Raw genomic sequence first — 22,754 nt, forward strand, 5'->3', positions numbered from 1 at the left:
TTTTTGTCTTTATTGGGCACTCACAGTTCAAATGTCAAGACAACAACCTTGAGCTTCGCTTTCCGACTTCACCGGCGACACGGAGCATTTCAGTGACACATTGTATGAATCTGGCTCCGTGGTATGTTTCCACAATAAGGTTGGGTCAGCAAAGAAACCTGGAGAGTTTATGATCGAGCGCCACGTATAGAAAGTAGCTTTGTACTAGCGCGCATTATAAATAAAAATGATGCACGAACAGAATGGAATGAAATATGAAAACACACAAGGCATATGACAAATGCCTGGAACAAAATGGCATCAATCGATGAAATGTGTGATAGTAATGTTTATAATTTTTTCATATCCTTTCAGATCAATGCCTTCCTCGCGCATTTATAACGTCTATTCATTGTTATGCGTTGCCTATAACCAAGCAGTCCTCTGGCAATGACATTAATTCATGAATATGGTAAAAAAGTGACTGAGAAAACAGCAGAAAATTAATTGGCTTCGGTGGCACTTGTTTTCACGTGTGTGAATTGGTAACGGTGCATTGGCAAAGCGACTTGTCTGTACCGAGTGACAAAGCTGTCAGCCAAGAAGAACTACTCTGTTATAATATACAGACAAAAAGAAGTACGCCGAAAGTTAACTACAGGAACAGAGGTAACTTGGCTAATAACTGTAACAAATCGCGCAAAGAAATGCAGCCCATTTTCTCGAAAACCAGAGTCGTTGCATACACAATTTGCAATGTGTTCTGCAGAATCGACATCATTCAACTGGTGTGGGACTAGCTTGAATCCACAAGGCCACTGATTTCAACAACACAACAGAGGAGATTAGCTTTTCACTGTGTGCAAAAGTCCCAAATGTTTTCACGCTCTCTATACGAAAGTGTTGAGAAGTGGTAAAATAGGCAACGACACTGGAGAGAACTATAGCGACAGGGGGACTCTTTAGTAAAGGCTACAAAGGTTACTGCCCTAAAGAAATGTCCTCCCACCCCCTGTTTAGAATGGTGGCTCCACTGCCATACTTGTTCGACGACTTTCGATACCATCAAGCCTACATCTTCCTGTGAACGTCCGTCCTGCTTTGAGATCCAACTCTCAAAGGAGGACGAGAAATGACCTGAACGAACGTGGATGAATTTCAAGCTCCCCACTACGCCACCGCCTGAAGGTAACAACCACAAGCCCTAGTGAAGGCATCTCATATTTTGAGAAGTGTTCTTTCTGGAACTACAGATAACTTGACCGCATGTCCTCCCCTCCAAAAAAAGTACGGTGTGAAAAATGAAAACTTCGAAAAAATGAAAAAAAAAAACATGTTTCAACACTCAGGTGCATAACCACGTGACCTTCAAGAGAAAGTGCGACGCGTCCTTAAAGAGGAACCTCATCTCCCCCCCCCCCAATTCTGTAGCTTTGCGCTCAAAGCCAGTTCTAAGTCATTTCTTATGTTTCGTTCTAGCGCGGCAAGGGACATGGACAACAGAGAGAGACTGGACGTACAGCGGCACACCATGCTACTAAGATCGCTCAATCCTCATCCAACAGAGCCTCGTGGCCTGACGTCAGCAACCGTAAACGCAGATGCACCAAGACTGTGTCGCGTTCTGCCGAGGAACTCGTGTACCGGAGGTTCGAAAGGAGTGTCTGTGCCTACGCACACGTTGAGGCGACCGGGGTGGACGCCAGTGATATGGCATCAGTAGCGACCACGTGCTAAAGGTTGTTGACGCTGATGATCTGGTTGATCCAGCCGATGAAGGCGGACACCTTAACGTAGACACCCGGCACGTCAGGTCGGCCGCAGCCAAATCCCCAGGACACCAGGCCAGCCAACTCGTAGAAGCCGTCCACCAGGCACACCATGGGCCCGCCACCGTCACCCTGGAGCGCAAGGAGAAAGCGAGGATTCCATGGTTTACTGAAAGGATAACCTCTTCTCTCGACTTGTTCACTTCATATATTAACTGACTAGCTTGTTCTACGGGTTTCTCATTGTGATAACCAGAGTCCATGGATCCAAGACCGCTGTTTCAACTCGAAGACACTGAGTGTGATAACAAATTATTACAAGTAATGATTGCTACACCATTAATTACTAATCCAATAACAGTCTTTTATAACAGCAACATTGTTTAGATAAAAGTAGGTAACCAAGAGTGGCAAACCTTCGCAACAGCATTCAACAAATTAGTCGTCATATTGCTAATACAAGCAAACATCGTACAATAGTTAGCCAGCAGCCAGAGATACTCATCAGTAACAGCAGGGGCGTAGCCAGAATTTTTTTCTGGGACGGGGGAAGAAGGGGAGTTCAGCTACCCTTTGAATATGTTCCGTACATGTGTTTCTGTGTGGGAAAAATTGTGAATTTCCGGAAATAATGTTATAACGTTCCCATCCCCGCCTGGACGACAGTTTAACCAGGCCTGCCTGGTTTTATGCAAATAAAATTGGTAGTTAGCAAAAGAAACTTTGGCATATACTTGAGACAAAAATTTTCGCCCACACCGTGGACGCCATATACGATTAGATAATGTAGGTGAAGAAGGCTCGTGCAGACGCTGTCTTGTAAAAATAGCTCAGAGCGAAAACTTCGCATCGCTTCTTGCGTACGCAAGGTCTACAGCGTCGCCGTTCGCGTTGTCCAGTACTCCTGCTTGACTGATTGACGACCGAATTGTAACGGATCTATCTCGTCAAGGATATGTGACTGGAAAATTGTCGCGTGCTAACAGTCTATATCAGCGCAGATAAAAAAAAAATGTTTTGTCTGTGAAACCGCCAAACCAGCGTTTCACCTCATATCTGCACTTCGATAGCGAAACGCTTCGAGAGCGCGATACACTTAATATAACAAACAGCCTCCAGTCTGATAAACATAAGCGGCACTAAAGGGCATCAAAACACGATTAAGTTAACCTGTGTAGAATGTGGAATGACATTGGGGAGCAGAGACAGAGTACCTTTCCTTCATAAGCATTACCGCTTCCTATAATAAGCGAAGCTCTTATATATAGGAGATTCCGGCATCATGTGCAATCTATATATATAAAAAAAACCCGGCACCTGCCAGTGCAAAGAAAAAAAAGAGAAAAAGCAAACCTTGAAGGTGCGTCAGCCTCTTACGTACTTTTATACACCATTTTACAATAATTGATGGCCTCCCGATTGCGGGCTTCTCGCCGTCTCATGTAAGGCAATGTGACGTTTAATCAAGGTGGCTTGTCATTGAAATGGCATTGAAATGACATTGAAATGAACGCATGACCATGGTTGTTGCTTGTAGCAACTGAAGTGTGCACGAAAGGGCAATTCACGGCGTGAATGAAAAAAGTAGAGAAGAAGGATTACGCAATGCGTTTGAAAGAAAAAAAAAGAGAGAGAGAAAGAAGCAAGGAAGGAAAGAGAGAGAAAGAAAGAAAAACAGAGAAGAAAAAAAAGATAAAGAAAAGGGATGGTACTCGGCTACTGACCCGCAAGTCGCGGGTTTGAATCCCAGCTGCGGCGGCTGCATTTCCGATGGAGGCGGAAATGTTGTAGGCCCGTGTGCTGAGATTTGGGTGCACGTTAAAGAACCCCAGGTGGTCTAAATTTCCGCAGCCCTCCACTACGGCGTCTCTCATAATCATATGGTGGTTTTGGGACGTTAAACCCTACATATCAATCAATCAAAGAAAAGGGAGAAGAAAGAAAGAACGAGAAAGAAAGAAAAGGAAGAAAAGAAAAAGTGGGATAAAAGAAAGAAAGAAAGGAAGGAAGGAAGAAAGAAAGAAAGAAAGAAAGAAAGAAAGAAAGAAGGAAAGAAAGAAAGGCATACACGTCCCCCACCTCCATTTTGCCGGTGGAGCAAGGGAGCCTGAATTTTAGTTTTGTTTTCGGCCAAACTATTATAAAACTCGCCGACGAAGACAACAGATAGGTAGGACGATGAAATTAACTGGTTAGTAAGCAAAAAAAAAATCAGCTAGAAAAAGACAAGCCTAACTGGAGAGCATTACAGGCCTCCGTCCTGCAATGGTTAAAAAGATGGTGGTTTTGATGACGATATAACTATCACTCCCGTAATCATCGTATACGTGGTGCCAACCGATAAGTGTGCTAATTGTGGACAATCGGAGACAACTAAGCACACGTTATTTGAGTGTGTCGCCAATAAGCGTGTATGAAACCTTGTTTCACGCAACTTTGGAGTTATGGCTACATTATTATTCCAAAGAAATAATGGCATGCTTGCTCAAAATGTACCTAATCTGGAGATATCGGTGCTACAAAGGACAAAAGGAAAGGAGGAAGGTAAAGGAAAGGAAGAAAGAAAGAAAGAAAGAAAGGAAGGAAGGACAACAAGAGAAGGCAGGGAGGTTAACCAGGCACATGCCCGGTTTGCTACCCTACGCTGAGGGAATGGGAAAGGGTAGCATAAAAATGAGAGAGAGATAGGGGAAAGTGAAGATCAAGAGACAAAAAGTTGTCAGTCAATGGAGCTAGTTGACAACCACAGGGAGCAGCATTTCCGGTATTACATCGTATTTCTAGAATTGTTTTTTGTTACCTTGTTGAGAAGCTTGATTTAAGCGGCGTTGATGCCTCTTTAAATCGCTGGCGCACTCAGTTTTTGGTATTACGCGGAAAAAATTTGGAATTTCCGGCAGCGCCGTACTGTGTGAAAGAAAATATACAAGCCATCCTCTCCCCCCCCCCACCTCTTCATTTTTTTCGTTTTCTTCTATCTCTTCAGTTTTTGAAAGGTAATTTGTTTATTTTTCTATAGTTTTGTAGCAGCGCACAGAGTATTATTGAAGTATGTGTAAAATGGCGTATAACGTTTGCGTAAATTATAGTGACGCGATTTTTAACTTTTTAGTGTATCAGTGTCTCTAGTGATTTTTATATTAGTTGAATAAAGCTTCCTTTGACCAATACCTTAAGCAATTAGAAAGCGCTGTCAGCATTATGACAGAGTTGAGTCAAGAGGGAACAAGATGCAGTGAGAAAAGGCTCCCGGCACTTTGATTACGCCATGAGGCTTGATTTATTGGCGGTGCTTCGTCAATCACAATTCCCTTGATATTTGTGAAGCGGTTGCCCTTGCAAATTTCGCTAACTTAGTCGTCCGTCGTCTCGGAATTATAACACGCATAAGGTTCGTGGCAACACTTGTTTTTTTTTTCTCTTTGCCCATAGTTCATGAAGTGCTCGAAATGTCACCGTTCCCACTGTGCCCTGTAGAGCTTTTTTTCAAGCAAATGCCCAGGGGGTTATTTTACGCGGCCTCCTCGACACTAATAAGCTGACGAAAGAGCCGGCGCATATCTCGAAGCCCCAAAGGCATGCAACGCAGGGAAGATCTCGCGTCAGCTGCTCCCACGAGCCAACCCGCTCATCTCGCACTACAGCTATTAAGTCTCCTTTCTAAACAAGAACACGTCTGGATTAACTATCACTGAGCTTCAAATTGCTGACCGTGTCTTAGATCAGCCAATTGACATTGCGAATGAATTCAACTCATTTTACTGTAAACAAGCTTCTAGTACACCCCCATCATCCAATAAATCTCAAGTCCGCTCTTCACAATCTTTCTACCTCTTCCCAACAGACCCTAACGAAATTATCAGCATTATTCATAATCTTAAAGTAACCTCTCCTGGACTGGACGGAATTCACTCGTCCTACATTAAGCTAATTGCCAACCATATTGCCGTCCCTCTATCCCGCATTATCAATCTAATATTCAAGACAGGTATATTCCCATCACAACTAAAACAGGCCAAAATAATACCAGTGTTCAAAAAAGGCGAGAGAACTTTCATGTCTAATTATCGCCCCATAGCTATCCTATCATCTTTTAGTAAAATAATAGAAAAGTGTATTGAGAAACGTATAACTAATTACTTGTCTAAGTTTTCCATTTTAACTCCTAGTCAGTTTGGTTTTCAACCTGCTTTCTCGACTAATCTTACATTGTTAACTTTCACTGATAAGATTAAAAAAGCTATTGATTTTGGTGAATTAGCTGGAGCATTGTTCATTGACCTAACCAAAGCTTTCGACTCACTTAATCACAGCATCCTGGAAACCAAACTCACGACCATTGGTATTGTTGGACCTGCCCTTACACTCATTATAAGTTACCTCCGTAATAGACAGCAGGCTGTTTATGTTCGCTCTACTTTATCAGACTTTCTTACTACTAATCAGGGTGTTCCTCAATGGTCCATTCTTGGCCCGCTTTTATTTTTAATTTACATGAATGACCTTCCCCTCTCAGTTACTAACTCTCTGCCTTTTCTTTATGCCGATGACACTACAATACTTGCCACTGGTAAACCAATTGACTCTTTAACGCTAAAATTACAAAAAGATCTAAATAACATCTTAAGCTGGTGTCTCACGAATTCTCTCAGTATTAACCCTAAGAAAACTAGGTTCATGATATTCCACTCAGCTAACAAAGTTCTTCCCTCCCAAATTTCTATTAAAGTAAATGGCTCACTCATTAACCCTGACAATGAATGCTCTTTCTTAGGAATCGTTCTCGACAGCAACCTAAAATACTCTAATCATGTTATTCATTTGCGCAAAAAACTAGCATTTGGTGTCAGGATTCTAATCAGAGCACGTTACTACTTTAACATTTCAACTCTAATCAAGTTATATTATGCTTTTATTCACAGCCATATTAATTATTGGATCACCACTTGGGGAAATACATACCTCACCCACTTATCTCCCATTCAGCACATACAAAACCAAGCCATCAGACTAATGACTTTCAGTTCATATCGTTCTAGTGCATCATCATTACTTCGTAACTTCGAAACACTTTTTACTGTTAGTTTATTCAAATATCACCTCATTATCTTGCTGTTCAAGTCCTTGCACCTCCTTGTCCCATCAAGCGTCTTTTATCCTAATGCTTTGTCTAACTTAAACCGTACTAGATTCGCTTCAAATGGAAATTTTCTACTACCTACTATCCGCACTAATTTTGGTCTCCACACTGCATATTTCTCAGCATTATCATTATGGAATTCATTGCTATCTCACATCAAGCAATGCTCGACTATTGGCACATTTAAAAAACAATTGTATTCGTACTTTATAAACTACTAGATGTTTTTATCTCGTTATATTGTTTATTCCACTCTTCTTTTTTCTTGTTACTTAGTTAGTGTTGGTTTTATCAATTCACTCATTTCTCTGTTTTCACTGCTACTGCTAATTGAGTAAATTTTGTAATCTCATTTTGAACAGGAGGTCCCCCTGCAGCCTTGTGCTTTCGGACCTCCTCTTGTATATATACTTTGTATACTGTTCCTTTTTCTGTACTAATAACTGAAATGAACTGAAAAATAAGTGATCAAACGTAACAGCGCCAATAAGTGAACAACCAAGCTCGTTTATTGGCAACGAGCGTGTTATGCAGAGCAATAGCATTGGTTCTCAATGTTATCTCGACAGCTGATTCTGCCGCAAGACATTTATTATGGTGCGCTTTATTGGCTGCGCGTCACATATGTGTAGCTTCATTTGTACACTCTCTTTTGAAGAAGATATGAGCAGTTGTAAAAGCGGCCTATCTTGGGCAGGGGTGACAATCAGCAGGTACCTGCGTTATCTTTCCCTCCGTTTAGAACTATGAGAAAGTGGGAGCGTTGTTTACTTTTAAGTTATTTTAACTTGAAACTGGTTCATTATATCATTATGAATGCCTTCCCTGCTGCTTGTTTTTATTTATTTGTAAATTATCTGAAAACGTGCACTGACCATATATCGTTGGGTAGGCAGAAAATAGTACGAAATTATTGTGTTGAGTTTTGTCCATAGACTCTTTATATTGTACCGAGTAAGTTTAAAAAGAAGCACGAGATTTTGTCACAAGCAAAGATAGTATATGTAAAGCATGGGATATGGTGGTTCCCAGATGCGAAGAAAAAGCACGCACTTTTTTTTAACATGAGACGTCGTCGTAGCCGCATTCGAGACATTCGAGATGCCTATTTCGACATGATACAATTACCTAGCTTGGAGACGTTGAATGAAAAAAAATTAAAGAAAACAATTTTTATTCACTAATACCTTTTGTCATTTTCATGGTGTTTTAGATCGGCATCGTTTTTATCCCTATTTACTCTCTATTTCTTTGGTAGCAGGTTACTACGCACTTGACTGATGTGTGTGTAGACGCAGCACATCGGTACCATTGGAAATGTTTACTGAATACATTCGCAAGTATCACTATACCAGTATAAACAGAAGTAGCTAGTTTACGACGGAGGGTGCATTCACACTTTCATGGTCACAAGCATGGTCTCCATTCTGTGAGGCTCGTTCGCAGAAAGAGAAGAAGGGTAGAAAGGCTGTGATTTTAACCAGGTTAGAATATTCAATATGATATGGTACTCTTGGAGAAGGGACGGGGATGTTCAAAAGCTATTGGTGTAAGCAAAGAGATGGACACACTCACACAAAGAGACACACAATTGCACAGTCCATCAGTATTGTTCGGTATACGACATCACCATTAGATTAGAAGGATTTATTAAAGTTTTTTCTCCCGAAAAATGTATTATGCTAACCCACAAGAGGAGTGCTAGCGTGAAACACGAGAAAGTAAAAACGAAAAGAAGAGAGAGAGCTACAGTTTGTACAAACAAAACATCACAGTCAGTTACACTTGCCACCCAGTGACCCTGCATGCGCTGTATCACTCGTCTGTCTCAACAAACACCAATTTAGGAAGCAGCCGCTCGTAACCGGGCCTCCATCGTCCTCATGCTGTGGCCACTTATGAGATAAGCTACCAACACGGTTTCATTTTCCCTGATCTTCGATATAATCGAGATCGTGCGCCACATGACTATTACAGAAGGTATATCAATGCGGAGCACTCGACAGGGAAGATGTGAAGCTGCCGCCAAGCCGTCTAGCTCCCAACGAGACGGTACAGCTCGTCGGGGACGTTAAGAGATAACGCGGCGGAAACGTTTTGCTCGGTGACAGCTCGGTACACACAAGATACAAAGACATCACTCTGCAGAAGGCGAAGACGTAAGCGGCTCGGCTGGAGACCTGCCAATCACGTGCATATCGCCCCTCTTTATACGTGTAACGTAATACATACGGAAAAGTTTGGATGAGGAATCACGCCTGAAAGGTGTCACTGATCGGGTGGAAGACGTCAAAGCTCGCTCACACCTACGACTACCCCCAGGTCACGTGACTGTTTGAGGGTCTGGTGACCGAGCAGGCGACTGAATGTGATTGACGTTCACACCTACGTGCGACTTGCGCCCGCTGTCACACATGATTCACGTTTGCTTGCACTGCCATTGCCCCTTAAAACGAAGCACTATCCTATTCCTGCACGTTTGATTGGTTGAATGGTTCGGGACTGCAGTCGCGCTACTGAGCCAAAGTAGTCGCTTTGCGACCAAATCAGCTACGCGCAAGCATTTGCGACTAGTTTGGTCGTGCAACCAGTTATTGTCGCTAATGTGAAGGAACATTTAGAGTGGAGGGATATGGAATAGTTTCGACCACCTGAGTTTCTTAATGTGCGAATAAGTGTAAGCATAGAAACATGTGTGCTCGTGTGTTTTATTTCGCATGTACTGCTCTGATTAATTTTCCCTTTAGCATGTGTGTTAAACATTCACTAAAGGACCAATGAGTAGCCGGCGCTGTACTTGTGCGTCAACGTTTTTCCATATATCATATAAAAAAGGATAGAGACGTGTTGCTTTGTAATCAATCCATAAAAGTGTGGCTCTAGTGGCCATTATTCAAAACTCCTAATGTCATGCACGTATACCTTATGCGACGACATAATGAGAGAGATAGAGAGGCAGTATTGGAGCATGTCTGTCGTAAAGGGTTAAGAACGTGATAAAGTGAGCAACTAATAAATTATATAAATCGAGACAACAGATGTACGTACATAAACCACGTTATTTTATCGTTTTTTTGCTTGTTTGTTTCCTTCAATGGCTACAGAAGTCGTTTTAGGATGTCTGCTCCATGTGCTCGCTGTTGAAATGATGCCTCCACATTACCCTTGGCTATGAAGAATGTAATTCGAAACAGTTATACGACACATTGATTTTCCTCTTTTAAATACCCTGTAACTCTGTTGTTCGTTCAATTTGAAAAGGAACAACTAGCAGTCACATAGAGCGAATTATTGAATGGAAATCCAATTCGAACAGCTCATACTCTACGGCTTGAATTCAAGGAATCAAGTATTCGCACACACCTACCGAGCAGCCCAGTGGCCCCGTAACTAGTGAGCGGTGCAGTTTGTAGAAGATAGCACAGCGGCCACGCGCATATTTTGGCATCTCAAGGGGGGACGAGTTCCGCAAGCACAGGGTCACGCGTTTTTATGACGGCGAGACTGCGTGGGCGGAGCGCCCAAACAAAGCTTTCAGCTTCTTATCGCCTCGTCCTATCAGCTCTAATCAGTGAACCTTGAGCGGGGTTCATCCCGTCACCGGAGATGATATTCCGGTGTCTTACACTGGAGTCCTGTGGGCCGCGGAAGGCGCTATGCTATTGCGACCACAGAACTAGATACCGTTCACTGAATGTGCAACTGTTACCTTTTTTTTAATTCGCAAGCATACCCTAAGGCATAGTACTGCGTCATATCATAAATACACGTACAACTTTGCTTCATGCATGAATACTGACGTTCAGTAAGCGATGGAACGGTCTGCGGGTCCAGCAATCAAGGTCGGGTGGTCGTCCAGGCTCGATCGAGTCTGTCGCACGGAGGTGACGAGGACAGCTGAAATTTGGGCTTGTACAAGTGAAGAGCAAGCGTGTCGCAGTGAAATTGTGGATTGGGGCGCCACGAATGGGCACGCTGCCTGACATGGGTAGAGACACTGTAGAACCTAGGGAGTTGCCATTGGTGGGGTAAGTGCAACCGGGACACTATACTATGGCTACTGTCACAGTCAGGCAGTAGCTATGACATTCCGCTGCTGATGAGGATGTAATAGGTTCGACCCCGGAAGTTATAGCCGCATTCCGACGAAGGAAGAATAGAATATCGCTCGTGCTCTGTATGCACTGGCCGCTACTGCGACGGCTCACGACGTCAACACTTACGGATCGAGGCACATCATCTGCAGCGAATTGTTGTTACAGCAAAACTCATAATCCTTTGCTATAGCTGCCGTTGTAGCTGTATTTTTGCTATTAATATATCAGCAATAAAGAAAGGAAGAAGGACGAAAAAAAAGAGAATACATCAATGATAAGCCGTGTTGAAGCAATTGATATGAGCATCCGATATATAATGACTTTAGTAGAGCCTCACTCTTAATTATTATACAGCTCTGAAAACAGCTCACTCAACTTAATATACAACTGTATAATAATATACAAATATATAAATTTTACTGCAAATACATTCCTACACGTAACAAAATTCATATATATACTGTCAAGAAAGAAGGAGGAAGAAGAGCAGAAGAGGAAGTAATAGATGGAAGGACAAAAAAAAAACGAGCAACAACGCTTGTAGTTTGCATCTTCGATGATTTCAATGGTCCCATAGAATTACTCTGGCGCAAAGAGCAGTCTTTGGGGTTGCGCGCAGTCATAAAGATACCACCCGCAGAAAAGCGATTCATCCCAGGTCATGCGTATGGCGAAGTTTTTACGCAGGAAACAATGGTTGGTTGGCTTGCGAGATATGATGTCTCGAAGATATTCAGTCTGCGAGTGGCGCTGTAGCGGAGGGCTCTGGGTAATCTTGACCTCCTATAGGGCTCTTAATGTGCACAGACAACACGCAGTACGCGTACCTCTAGTGCTGCACTTCCACCGAAATACGACCGCCGCGGTCGGGACCAAAAGCGCGTCTTTCGGGTCAGCGGCCGAGCACGGTAACCGCTAGACTACCGCGAAAAACAAAAACCAAAAAAAGTCGAGCGTTGTTTTACATATTAAACCTTGAGATCATTCACTACTTAGTATCGTTATCAAACACAACGAATAAAACTATACGCAACTTCGAAAACGAGAATCATATGGAAATATCTGTATTAATTTGCAGCGTGCTTTACTAAGAGATAAATTCATCACAAAGTAATTGAGACTCACTCTCTGAGCATCAAAGCCAAAAGACATGCCTCGGGTGTATAAGTTCAGCCTTACATTTTTTTTTCGCCCCTACTGATGCGAAGTTTTTTAACCGGAAATGTCCCTGGAGCTCACGTTTCGGCAAGGCCACTTGTCTGCATCAGGGCCGCAAGACTAATAGCCTTAGTCAGTTCGATATAGTTCTCACTGCCCCGACAAAGGCAAGTACGCTCGTCAATACGCCTGCTCTAGCGACACATTTTTCGTTCTACGACCTCCCCTTGTTGTGGAGGCTTGTTTCTTTTATTTTCTTCAAAGATCAGTCATATATTAGAGAGGTTACAGGCACGCTTAAGTACACACGCGCGCGCGCGTGCACACACACACACACACACACACACACGCGCGTTTTTAGTTTGTTATTAATTTCAAAAGTACCAGTAAAACACACACACACACACACACACACACACACACACACACACACACACACACACACACACACACACACACACACACACACACACACACACACACACACACACACGTAAGTCTGTGTTATCCGTTTCAAAGGTAGCGGGTGTTGCAGTTCGAATGCGTAATCTTTATCGCCAGCTGGCCAACCACCCTACGTGCTTTTTTCGCATGCTTTATTGTATGCAACGCATTTAGCTCTTCTCGTATCTCTCATTTCCTCCTCAGATCCCCTTTGGACATCGCGTATTTCTCGTTACAGAAGCAAGATGACAAGGTCTTGTTGGCTGCGGTTATATACCACGACCTTTTTCTGTGCTCTACACGGTGCACGCTCATGGTGTTTTGAGCGGCAGTCGTCGCACAAGTCGCACGGCTGCAACCTTGAAGATGACACGCCCACTTTTCGAAATGTCGACTCTAACATAGACTCCCCGTTTGCGAATTTTTCATCGCAATCTTCCATCTTCACCTGACTCCTCCCTCCCTTCCTCCCTTCCTTCCTCCCTTCCTTCCTCCCTTCCATCCTCTCTTCCTTCCATCCTCTCTTCCTTCCTTCCTCTCTTCCTCTCTTCCTCCCTTCCTTTCTTCCTTTCTTCCTTTCTTCCTTTCTTTCTTTCGACGCGTCGCACTAGCAATATGTCCAAAACGATAAATTGTTATTCTCTAATCTTGAAATACTATTTGTATGCGCCCCTTAAAATGTATTTGTCGCACTGGTGTCGTACATTGCGGCGTGCTTTTCTCACAACCAAGCGATCTTTGAGGACTATGTGCTGGCGTAGTTTGCTAAAAACAGGTCGCGTGATCACGGGAAAACAAGGAACCTCGCAAGAATGTAGTTGGTGTAACTAAAAAGGAAGAGTGCACAAAGACGTTAATAACTTTTAATTAATGTTACACCTCCAACTGCACTTGTTGCCAAATTAATTCGAAGGATACATCATTACCCATGATGGACATTGTCATAGACATGGGACAAACTATGTAATCAGTCGTAGAATAAGTAAAAGTTATATACAAAACGAAGCAAATGTGTTTATTCGAAGAAAGCAAAAGAAGTTTTGTAATTGAAGACAAATTAATCCGTGCCACTGTCACGTGACATCTTCTCTCGGTTCGCTCAGGTGGTAGAGCTACCACGCCTAAAAGGTGTTGGTTACTCGTATGATCCTCGCAGCAAGGTCATCATTTATTTCATTAGCATCATTAATGGCGATACTTTCTTTGTGAGATACCGTACGAGTCTTCTTTCCTTCTTTGTGCTGCATTCGTGAAGACGGCATAATTGATTGATATATGGGGTTTAACGTCCCGAAACCACCATATGATTATGAGAGACGCCGTAATGGAGGGCTCAAAAAATTTCGACCACCTGGGGTTGTTTAACGTGCACCCAAATCTGAGCACATGGGCCTACAACATTTCCGCCTCCATCGGAAATGCAGCCGCCGCTGCCGGGACCACCTGCGCGTCAGCAGCCGAGCACCTTAGCCACTAGACCACCGCGGCGGGGCGTGAAGACGGCATATTTTCCGCACTTTGGCGCTGGTCTATTTGCAATCTCCATGCACGTGCGTCCAAAGGCTTCACTTTGCTTAGTGGGTTTCGTTCTCACGAACACCACGCAGCAGATTATCGAACCTCGCACGGACACTGCGCATGCGGGTAGTTCTGCGCCGCTGGCATTCGAGAGTCAGAGCAGCCGGCGTGTCAAGATAAGATCGAGGTCGCCTCCTCGGCCAGATACGGTGCCACCCCGGCCCTTCGTGGCGTCGACCTCGCGCGACGCACAGGGCGGGCGATGGCATGCGCAATGGATCAGCAAGTCATGCCACCAAAACTTCGCCCCTCTGGACCGGGTGTTGCCACATGGATATTTCATAAGCGTCGCTGCCCCCGAAGACACAAGACTCATGTGCACATTTCTACTTTGCCCGCCAGCATCACACGCGTCTTATTCTAATTCCTTGAACATTATAAAGACAGATGCAAACCTTTGTCACGCTCGAAACATGAACAGTGAGGTGTCTCATGTACGACCACATCGCCAAGAGAAGACGTAGAAGGCGTCCGGACAACGCGCATAGGACTGTTAGGACATATGCACGGCTTAGCTTACACGGCCTCACTGTCACGTCGTGACGTGCGCGGTTACTAACATATGGGAGTTGATGCATAGTCAGCCATCCAAACTTCCCACTATGCATCAAGCCCACGTTTTTGCGCTAATAGTGACGGGAGGAAAGGCGCCTAGCAGGTGTCTCACGTGCAGCTCTTGCATATCTGCGGTTCGTGCGTTCCGGTAACACGTGCAAGTAAAACCGTGGAGCCTTTCAAGCCATTTTGTAGTTCTCAATTCCTGAGGTTACTAAGGCATGCTCCATTAACCCATAACCCTAGCTGCTCCCAAACCAGGCCTCTGAAAACCTCTTGTAAGCACGCGGGGAACAGAATGGAAGAGACCGTATCTAGCTGCCTTACACCCTCGATTGTTGGAATGTTATCGCCTTCTTTATGGATGACTATGGCGGCTGTGCAGCAACTGCAGATTTATTTCGGTATATTTATACATGTTTCGCTTACAGGCAGCGGTGGGCGTAGTCAGGCTGACAATGATAAATTCTTGGTGAGTTCCATGTGCTGCCACGATTCGTGTGTAATATGGCCGTTAATGGGAATCATTGCACGCCGGTTACGCCATTACTGCACGGCCACTCTTAAATGCGTAAAAAAGTGGTAAAACACATGAAAGAAATGAAGGGAGCTAAAACAAATACCCGGTTTTCCCCATATACTTGGTCTTTCTCTATGACTTGGTGTGCGGGAAGGGACTAGAAAGAAGAAGATGTGGAGATAGAAACAGATCACATCATGGATAGGCACTATTCTTAAAAAAGCCCTGCAACACTGTTCTAGGTAGCCATAGAATGGACTCACTAAAGGAGCTTATTGCCTCACAAATTCACCACCGCAAAAGTTTTTACAATTCGTCTAGTACGTGCGGACTAGATTCGTCACGCACTGCAACTGCATTCTCTCTTCTCTCGTCCCGACGAAAGCGCCGGAACGTAAGCAGTAACGATGCCACAAACAAAAAAAAAAGGTCACGTGCACCTCGTGACCGCGAGCTCTTTTAATCTTTTTTTAATACGCTGCTTTTCAGTGCGATCGCGTGCGTGCGCGTGAACAAGTCGCGCCTCCCGAGACGGCCCAAGTAACGACCAAGCTCCCTACGCTCAAATCAGCCAATGGCTGATACAATGACTGTGACGAGTGATTTTCGAGCTTGTATCATAATTTGGCGAGAAAAGAGAAATCAATTTTTAGCCGACTGAAAAAGAAACCGCGAAAAACGGGAGACGAAGAAGGACATTGACAGGGCGCTCTGTCTGTGGCCTCTTTCGTTTCTCGTTTTTCACGCTGTCTTTCTTTCGCGATGTCGTACGAACACGCCCAAGCAACCGCTTTATCAATTAAACTTTTCGTGAAGTGCCTTCATGTTAGATTTTGTATGACATCACAGCATGGACTGGCAAACGATAACATCTTATGGCGCATAGTTGATTGAAAATGATTTGAAAGTACTTGCAGATTCAAACCTTCTCGTGGTGTCGAAGTATATGGTAATACATAGGTATGTGTATGCACATTCTTTTTGCTGTTCATTTCGCTATTTTTCTTAATAATATACTTGGGAAGACCTGAGTGGGACAGGAGCTTTGAATATTAATGAAAAGTAAAATCAGTCGCTTAGCTCCCTAATACGAGATGCATTCGAACGCCACGAGAAAATTGGTCAAGTAGAAACCTTTATGGTTGCAGTTCACTGCTCATTCAAAAAAAAAATCTTTCACGTGTCTGTGTGCAGCTCTACATGCACTTTTGTCGTGTTACCACAATTAGCTTGCATTATATATGCATACCGATAGACCTGCTGTCCGCTATGTGTGGTTTTGTTTAGAAAAAATTTATTACGTTGTAGGAGCAAACAAAGGGAAGTTTATTGCACTTCTGACAAGTAATCAAGCCCCGCCGCGGTGGTCTAGTGGCTAAGGCACTCGGCTGCTGACCCGCAGGGCGCGGGTTCGAATCCCGGCTGCGGCGGCTGCATTTCCGATGGAGGCGGAAATGTTGTAGGCCCGTGTGCTCAGATTTGGGTGCACGTTAAAGAACCCCAGGTGGTCTAAATTTCCGGAGCCCTCCACTACGGCGTCTCTCATAATCATAGAGTGGTTTTGGGACGTTAAACCCCACATATCAATCAATGACAAGCAATCAAATACATAATTCTTCTCTGACACTTACCACGGACACACGCGGTAAAGACACCGATGAACAGCAAAAACACGTTTAGACAAAAGCTCCTTAACTCTTTCAGCCCTGACTTTTTTGTTTTAGTTGCAGATTTTTTTAAATGCATTTTTTTCATGGTCAGAACATAAATAACACCTCCATAAAATTTCATCTTCATAGCGCCACTGGTTACGGAGATAGAAGTATGGTGTCACAAACGTACATCAGGGCTCAATGGTTGCAAAGTGAAATATGTGGCAGCTTTATTGAAAAAGACATTGGGCAATTCAAAATCGCCGAAGTGATCAAATAGATGAAATATAGATGTTATACACGCATATGGAAAGCCCTGAAACAATTTCTTGATTTGGTATGCACAGGTGAACCTTGCATTTCTCGCACATTAGGCGGGTTTTTCCTGTGGAGCCTTCCATCTTGCAACTTCTTTCCCTCGTTTTGTCGTGAAGTGGGAAATGTCCCAGCTGATCAAACCTTACATCCTCGATAGGTCTGTTTTCTGCCATCCTCGGGTGTTTTGAAACCTGCAATGGTGACAGTGAAGGCCTTCCCCTCTTAGGTGCCGCTGGCTTCGACCCAGCTGCTGGCAGGCCCTCAATGACTCTTTGAGTGAAGTCGAGCAGGTCAAGCTGCTTAGGGAGGTTCTGTTTGTCTGCATCACGTCTGTACTCAAGCCAAGCGTTCACCACCGCGAGGTTCATAATATGAAACGTCATTCTCAACGTCCAATTTTGAGAGCGAATGGTAGTCCGATAAAGGGAAATCAGGAAGTCTACTTTATCGACACCGCCCATGCTGTGGTTGTATGCAATGGTGACTGCTGGTCGCTTCACGTCCACGTAACACTTTTCCGCTTTGTTCCAACGACGAACGCTATCTTCGTCCTCGATAGCAATAAAGTTGGACGCAAGGGTCACAGTCCTGCTATCCATCCACCTTGTTATCGCTATATTTCCATCAGCGCTGACCACGCAGTCTGAAGAACCGCGGCCGCTTTTTTTCAGTACTTTTTCAGTCTACAAGGGGCACTTTTCACACCTGTTCGATCTTATAGTGCCGGCAGCACATATTTTTTTACCCAGCATTACACGGAGCAGTGGCAGGGACGTAAAGTAGTTGTCAAAAAAAAAGTCTGGCGCCTTGAATAATTATTGTCTCCAGCCGCCAGATGTGTTCAGTGCACCCTCGTCATCGGAGCTTTCAGTGTCGCTCTCCACTGGATCTTCATCAGGAGCACAAGGCACCACACTCTCGTCGTCTGATTCATCAAATTCCTCGTCTACGTCGGATAGGTTGCCGTTGTCGAGCTCCTCAAACAGCGCGTCCGTTGTTGCTTGTAGCCGTGTGGAACGGGTTCGGTGACACGAATACAACAAAGTCACAGGTATACCTGCCCCTGCGAACATAAAACAAAACAGGTTAATTAACATACCGCGTCAGCATTCGTTCAGATATCGCTCGTCAAAAACACGCCCCACAATCGACTCGGACACCGCCATTTGCAACCGTTGAGCCCTGACGGTGTCAAAATCGTACATGACAAAAGCATGCCACCGCAAAAATGCTGCACATGCAAACAAAAAAAACTCAAACGTCTTCCAACTAACGTACTACTAAGGCACAACATACAAAAAACTGGGCGCATAATCAAAAAGAATTATGTAGCTACAATCGCAGAAAATCGGAACTCACCAGGCTCCGCGTTCGCCATGATGTCGCCGCTGCTTCTTCTTCGTTGTCCATTCGGTGTTCAATAAAACACGAGAATACTGATGTCTATGGTAGTAGGTGCATGGGCCAAGACTTCACATTGGGCAGAAAATTGCGAGTTTTTGTTTCGATTTCTCGGCGTGGCGGTACCATTTCTCGTGTGGTGTCAATTGACACCGCCAGGGCCGAAAGGGTTAAAGCGGCATCCGTTCGTCCCTCGTAGTAGTAGTAGTAGTCTTAGTGTGTAACCAGTCTTACATTTTGACCTCCAAGGTGGTGCCGGTGAGAGATTTCTTCTGTGCGTTGTTGAACAATAAAAAATTCGCAGCGTGCACGTTAACTAAAAGCCGAATTCTCCTGTCTCTCATTCCCCCTTAGCAGCCATTGGCATGTACATTGAGCAATATCTGACAAGAAAGGGTTGTTACGTTATACTCGCTGGGCATAACCTCCTGGGTTTTAGAAAGGTTTAGCGAGCGTTGGGCCGCAGTGCCATAAATGCAGTGAACTAGTATGTACCATGAACTCGAGGTGGTTAAAGGTGGGAAGTAGACACGAAGCGCAAGCCGTAAGAAAGTGTGCGTGTGCCTTCTCTCGTTCGGTCCTTGGAATGTCCGCTGGATGGCGGTGCTTCTATATGAGGAATATATGATGAAAACATGCGAGATGGTGGTACTTGGAGTGTTGAATAGGTGGACGAACGGACACACAGACAGATGCATGGACGGACGCACGGGCGGCCACACAGACGCACGCATGGATGGACGGAAGCAAGAACGAATAGACGGACGGATGTTTTCTCCCCACTATCCATCATTCACTCCGTGGATATGCTGCCATTTTTTTTATGTTGCGCATTTGGTGTAGCACACGGGAGCATGCGCAAATGTATTAGTGAGCAGTCCATCTAGGTGGAACAGTGCCTGCTGCTCCGTTGCTGACCCGAACGTCGCAGGTTCGACAACAACCGTGGCAGTCGCATTTTTCGATGGAGGCGAAACGGTAAAGGCCCTTTACTATACGGTGTCTCTCATAATCCTATCGTGGTTTTCGGCAGTAAAACCTCAGACATCATCATCATCATCATCATCACCATTATTATTATTATTATTATTATTATTATTATTATTATTATTATTTATTAAGCGGAGCGCGGAAATCTTATTTCCTCCTTCTATCATGGTAGTTTCTATCATAACACAGAAAGGTAAGGCGAGCAGATGTGTTTGGCGCCATGTATCACCAGCAGACGGAAATGGTTCAAGGTCAGCTTTCTTCACGCAGCTGTCAATCTCAGTAGCGTGTTACTCAAGCGCGCAGCTATTGCCAACTCGACGTTACGGGGTTTTATTGAATCCCTTCTCTCCTTCTACATTCATTGCGGCCCTGTAGGGCCTAAATCGTGAATCAAGACGCGTCAAGGGAGTTTTCTTTTCCCAACTGCGCGGTTCAGGGCTGTCTCTCTGGGACGCCAAGAAGTGTGGCCCAACAGCCAGCAAACGTCGCCCTGACCAGTGATCCCGGTCTCGATTTGATAAGGACGAAGATAATGCAGATGATGCGATGTGACAATGTTGAATGATTTGAGGGCTTCATCGGAGAGAAAGTTAGACACGCAGACAAGGACACAAGATAAATGAGACGCCTTTTATGCTGTCGGCGTTCCTTATTTTGTGTCTATTACTACGTTCCTATAGCTTATTCCACGATGCACACGCGGTAACTTTAGCCCAGCTGTATAAACGCGATAGCGTTAAAGAGCTCGTTTCACATAAATTCTGGCTTTAGTGTCTGTATCGACGTAGTCGGCTGTGAGCAAAAAATTATCGTCTTGTGCATGACCGAAAAATTGAGAAAGATGCAAGTGAAAGAAATAATGAAAAATTCTGGGTCCAAGTGGAAGTCGAACTCCGATAGATAGATATGTGGGGTTTAACGTCCCAAAACCACCATATGATTATGAGAGATGCCGTAGTGGAGAACTCCGGAAATTTCAACATCCTGGCGTTCTTTAACGTGCATCCCAACCTGAGCACACGGGCCTACAACATTTCCGCCTCCCTAGGAAATGCAGCCGCCAAAGCCGGGATTTGATCCCACGACCTGCGGGTCAGCAGCCGAGTGCCTTAGCCACTAGACCACCACGGCGGGGCGAAGTCGAACTCGGGTCGTTTGCGTGGCAAGCGGGTGTTCTATACTACACACCTACGCATCTGCTTGGAAATGCATCGAAAATAACTTTCATGGTTTACAAACACACGCGTCCTGTATACAGGCTTCAAAATACAACATTTACTATTGCAGTCATATTGCGGGGTAAAAGCCTACATTGCCATCGGCCTTCAAAGCTTCCGCTTATCATATTAACTTCGTGGTTTAAAGCCAGCCCCTCATTTCAAAAGACACACGCATTAGTGCACGTATTCTATTATGACCATCTGGTGGGTGCATATGAAACAAGTTCGAAATAATTTCACGTGCGTGATTTCCCATGGTTTAAAGCATGCTACCAGTTATACAGCATGCAGCCATATGCGAATGCTTCACTGACACAAGCCACTTACAATTTTATCGATTACATTGTAGTAATTCGCAATTTAATCCTTTCAGTAAAACGTATGCGCAACGTGTTTTAAGTATGTACTAGGGCAGGATATCGCGTTCAACTCTTAAAGGTGAAGCGTAAAAGCTCCCTAATTTTCACTCCATGTTTTGAAGGCCTTTTTCCTTCAACGCTAAGCGTAGCTACTGATGGTGAAAACCTAAGAAAAAGAAAGTAAAAATGTACCACTGTCCTTGCGGAAAAAGTGCTTCTAATCGCGACTGCTCTTTTCTCTGACGGCTAACAGAAAGCAATCCCAAATGAAACGTTATATCGCTTGCTGAGCCGAACGATGAGGCACCACTGCATCATCAGCCACAATCCTGATATTAGGGGCGAAGCTCTTTAGGGTGTGGGTCGTTCCCTCGTAGTCACTAGTTAGTTTCGAGAATTTCTCACAGATTGCGTTTTGTGTGTATGTCCTTACGGACAGACAGACAGACAGACAGACAGACAGACAGACAGACAGACAGACAGACAGACAGACAGACAGACAGACAGACAGACAGACAGACAGACAGACAGACAGAACGACAGACAGAACGACAGACAGAACGACAGACAGACAGACAGACAGACAGACAGACAGACAGACAGACAGACAGACAGACAGACAGACAGACAGACAGAACGACAGACAGACAGACAGACAGACAGACAGACAGACAGACAGACAGACAGACAGACAGACAGACAGACAGACAGACAGACAGACAGACATACAGACATACAGACAGACAGACAGACATACAGACAGACAGACAGACAGACAGACAGACAGAACGACAGACAGACAGACAGACAGAACGACAGACAGACAGACAGACAGAACGACAGACAGAACGACAGAAAGACAGAACGACAGACAGACAGACAGAACGACAGACAGACAGACAGACAGACAGACAGACAGACAGACAGACAGACAGACAGACAGAACGACAGACAGACAGAACGACAGACAGACAGAACGACAGACAGACAGAACGACAGACAGACAGAACGACAGACAGACAGAACGACAGACAGACAGAACGACAGACAGACAGAACGACAGACAGACAGACAGACAGACAGACAGACAGACAGACAGACAGACAGACAGAACGACAGACAGACAGACAGAACGACAGACAGACAGACAGAAAGACAGACAGACAGACAGACAGACAGACAGACAGACAGACAGGCAGACAGACAGGCAGACAGACAGACAGACGAACTCTTCGCTCCACTCATCATTGTTAACTCCGTGTATATGCTTCGAATTTTAAGGAGCGAAGCTTCTTAGGCGCTCACGTTGTCCGATCATTGTCGTCCAGGCTCGCCGTCGTCCCTAATGGATGCGCAAGGCTGTAACATACATACGCAATATTGTCTACAGAGCGTACATATAGCGCGCACATAGTTTCAATGAGCACTGACATCACATTTACTCAAGTCAAGATTTTTGCGTCAAGGAGTAGCTATCGACCCCCTATAGCGATTCGCGACCTAAAATGCATGCGAGTGACGAATGAGTATCTGTAATATTGATTATTATATTCGCTATGAAACTTGGTTCA

The 22,754-nt window shown here is 44.5% G+C and overlaps 1 protein-coding gene across 1 annotated transcript in view; it reads right to left on the reverse strand.

Moving 5' to 3' along the window:
- Nucleotides 1-1,407: 1,407 nt before the first annotated feature.
- Nucleotides 1,408-22,754, reverse strand: part of LOC119172815 (trypsin-like serine protease domain-containing protein masquerade) — a 76,053-nt gene continuing 54,706 nt past the window's right edge. The window contains exon 8 of the mRNA XM_075893485.1: nucleotides 1,408-1,880. Within this exon, the coding sequence (XP_075749600.1) occupies nucleotides 1,713-1,880 (168 nt within the window). The 3' untranslated portion in view covers nucleotides 1,408-1,712. The remainder of the gene's footprint in view (nucleotides 1,881-22,754) is intronic.

The sequence above is a fragment of the Rhipicephalus microplus genome, chromosome 4 (genome assembly GCF_043290135.1).
Source record: "Rhipicephalus microplus isolate Deutch F79 chromosome 4, USDA_Rmic, whole genome shotgun sequence".
Taxonomy (NCBI): Eukaryota; Metazoa; Arthropoda; class Arachnida; order Ixodida; family Ixodidae; genus Rhipicephalus; species Rhipicephalus microplus.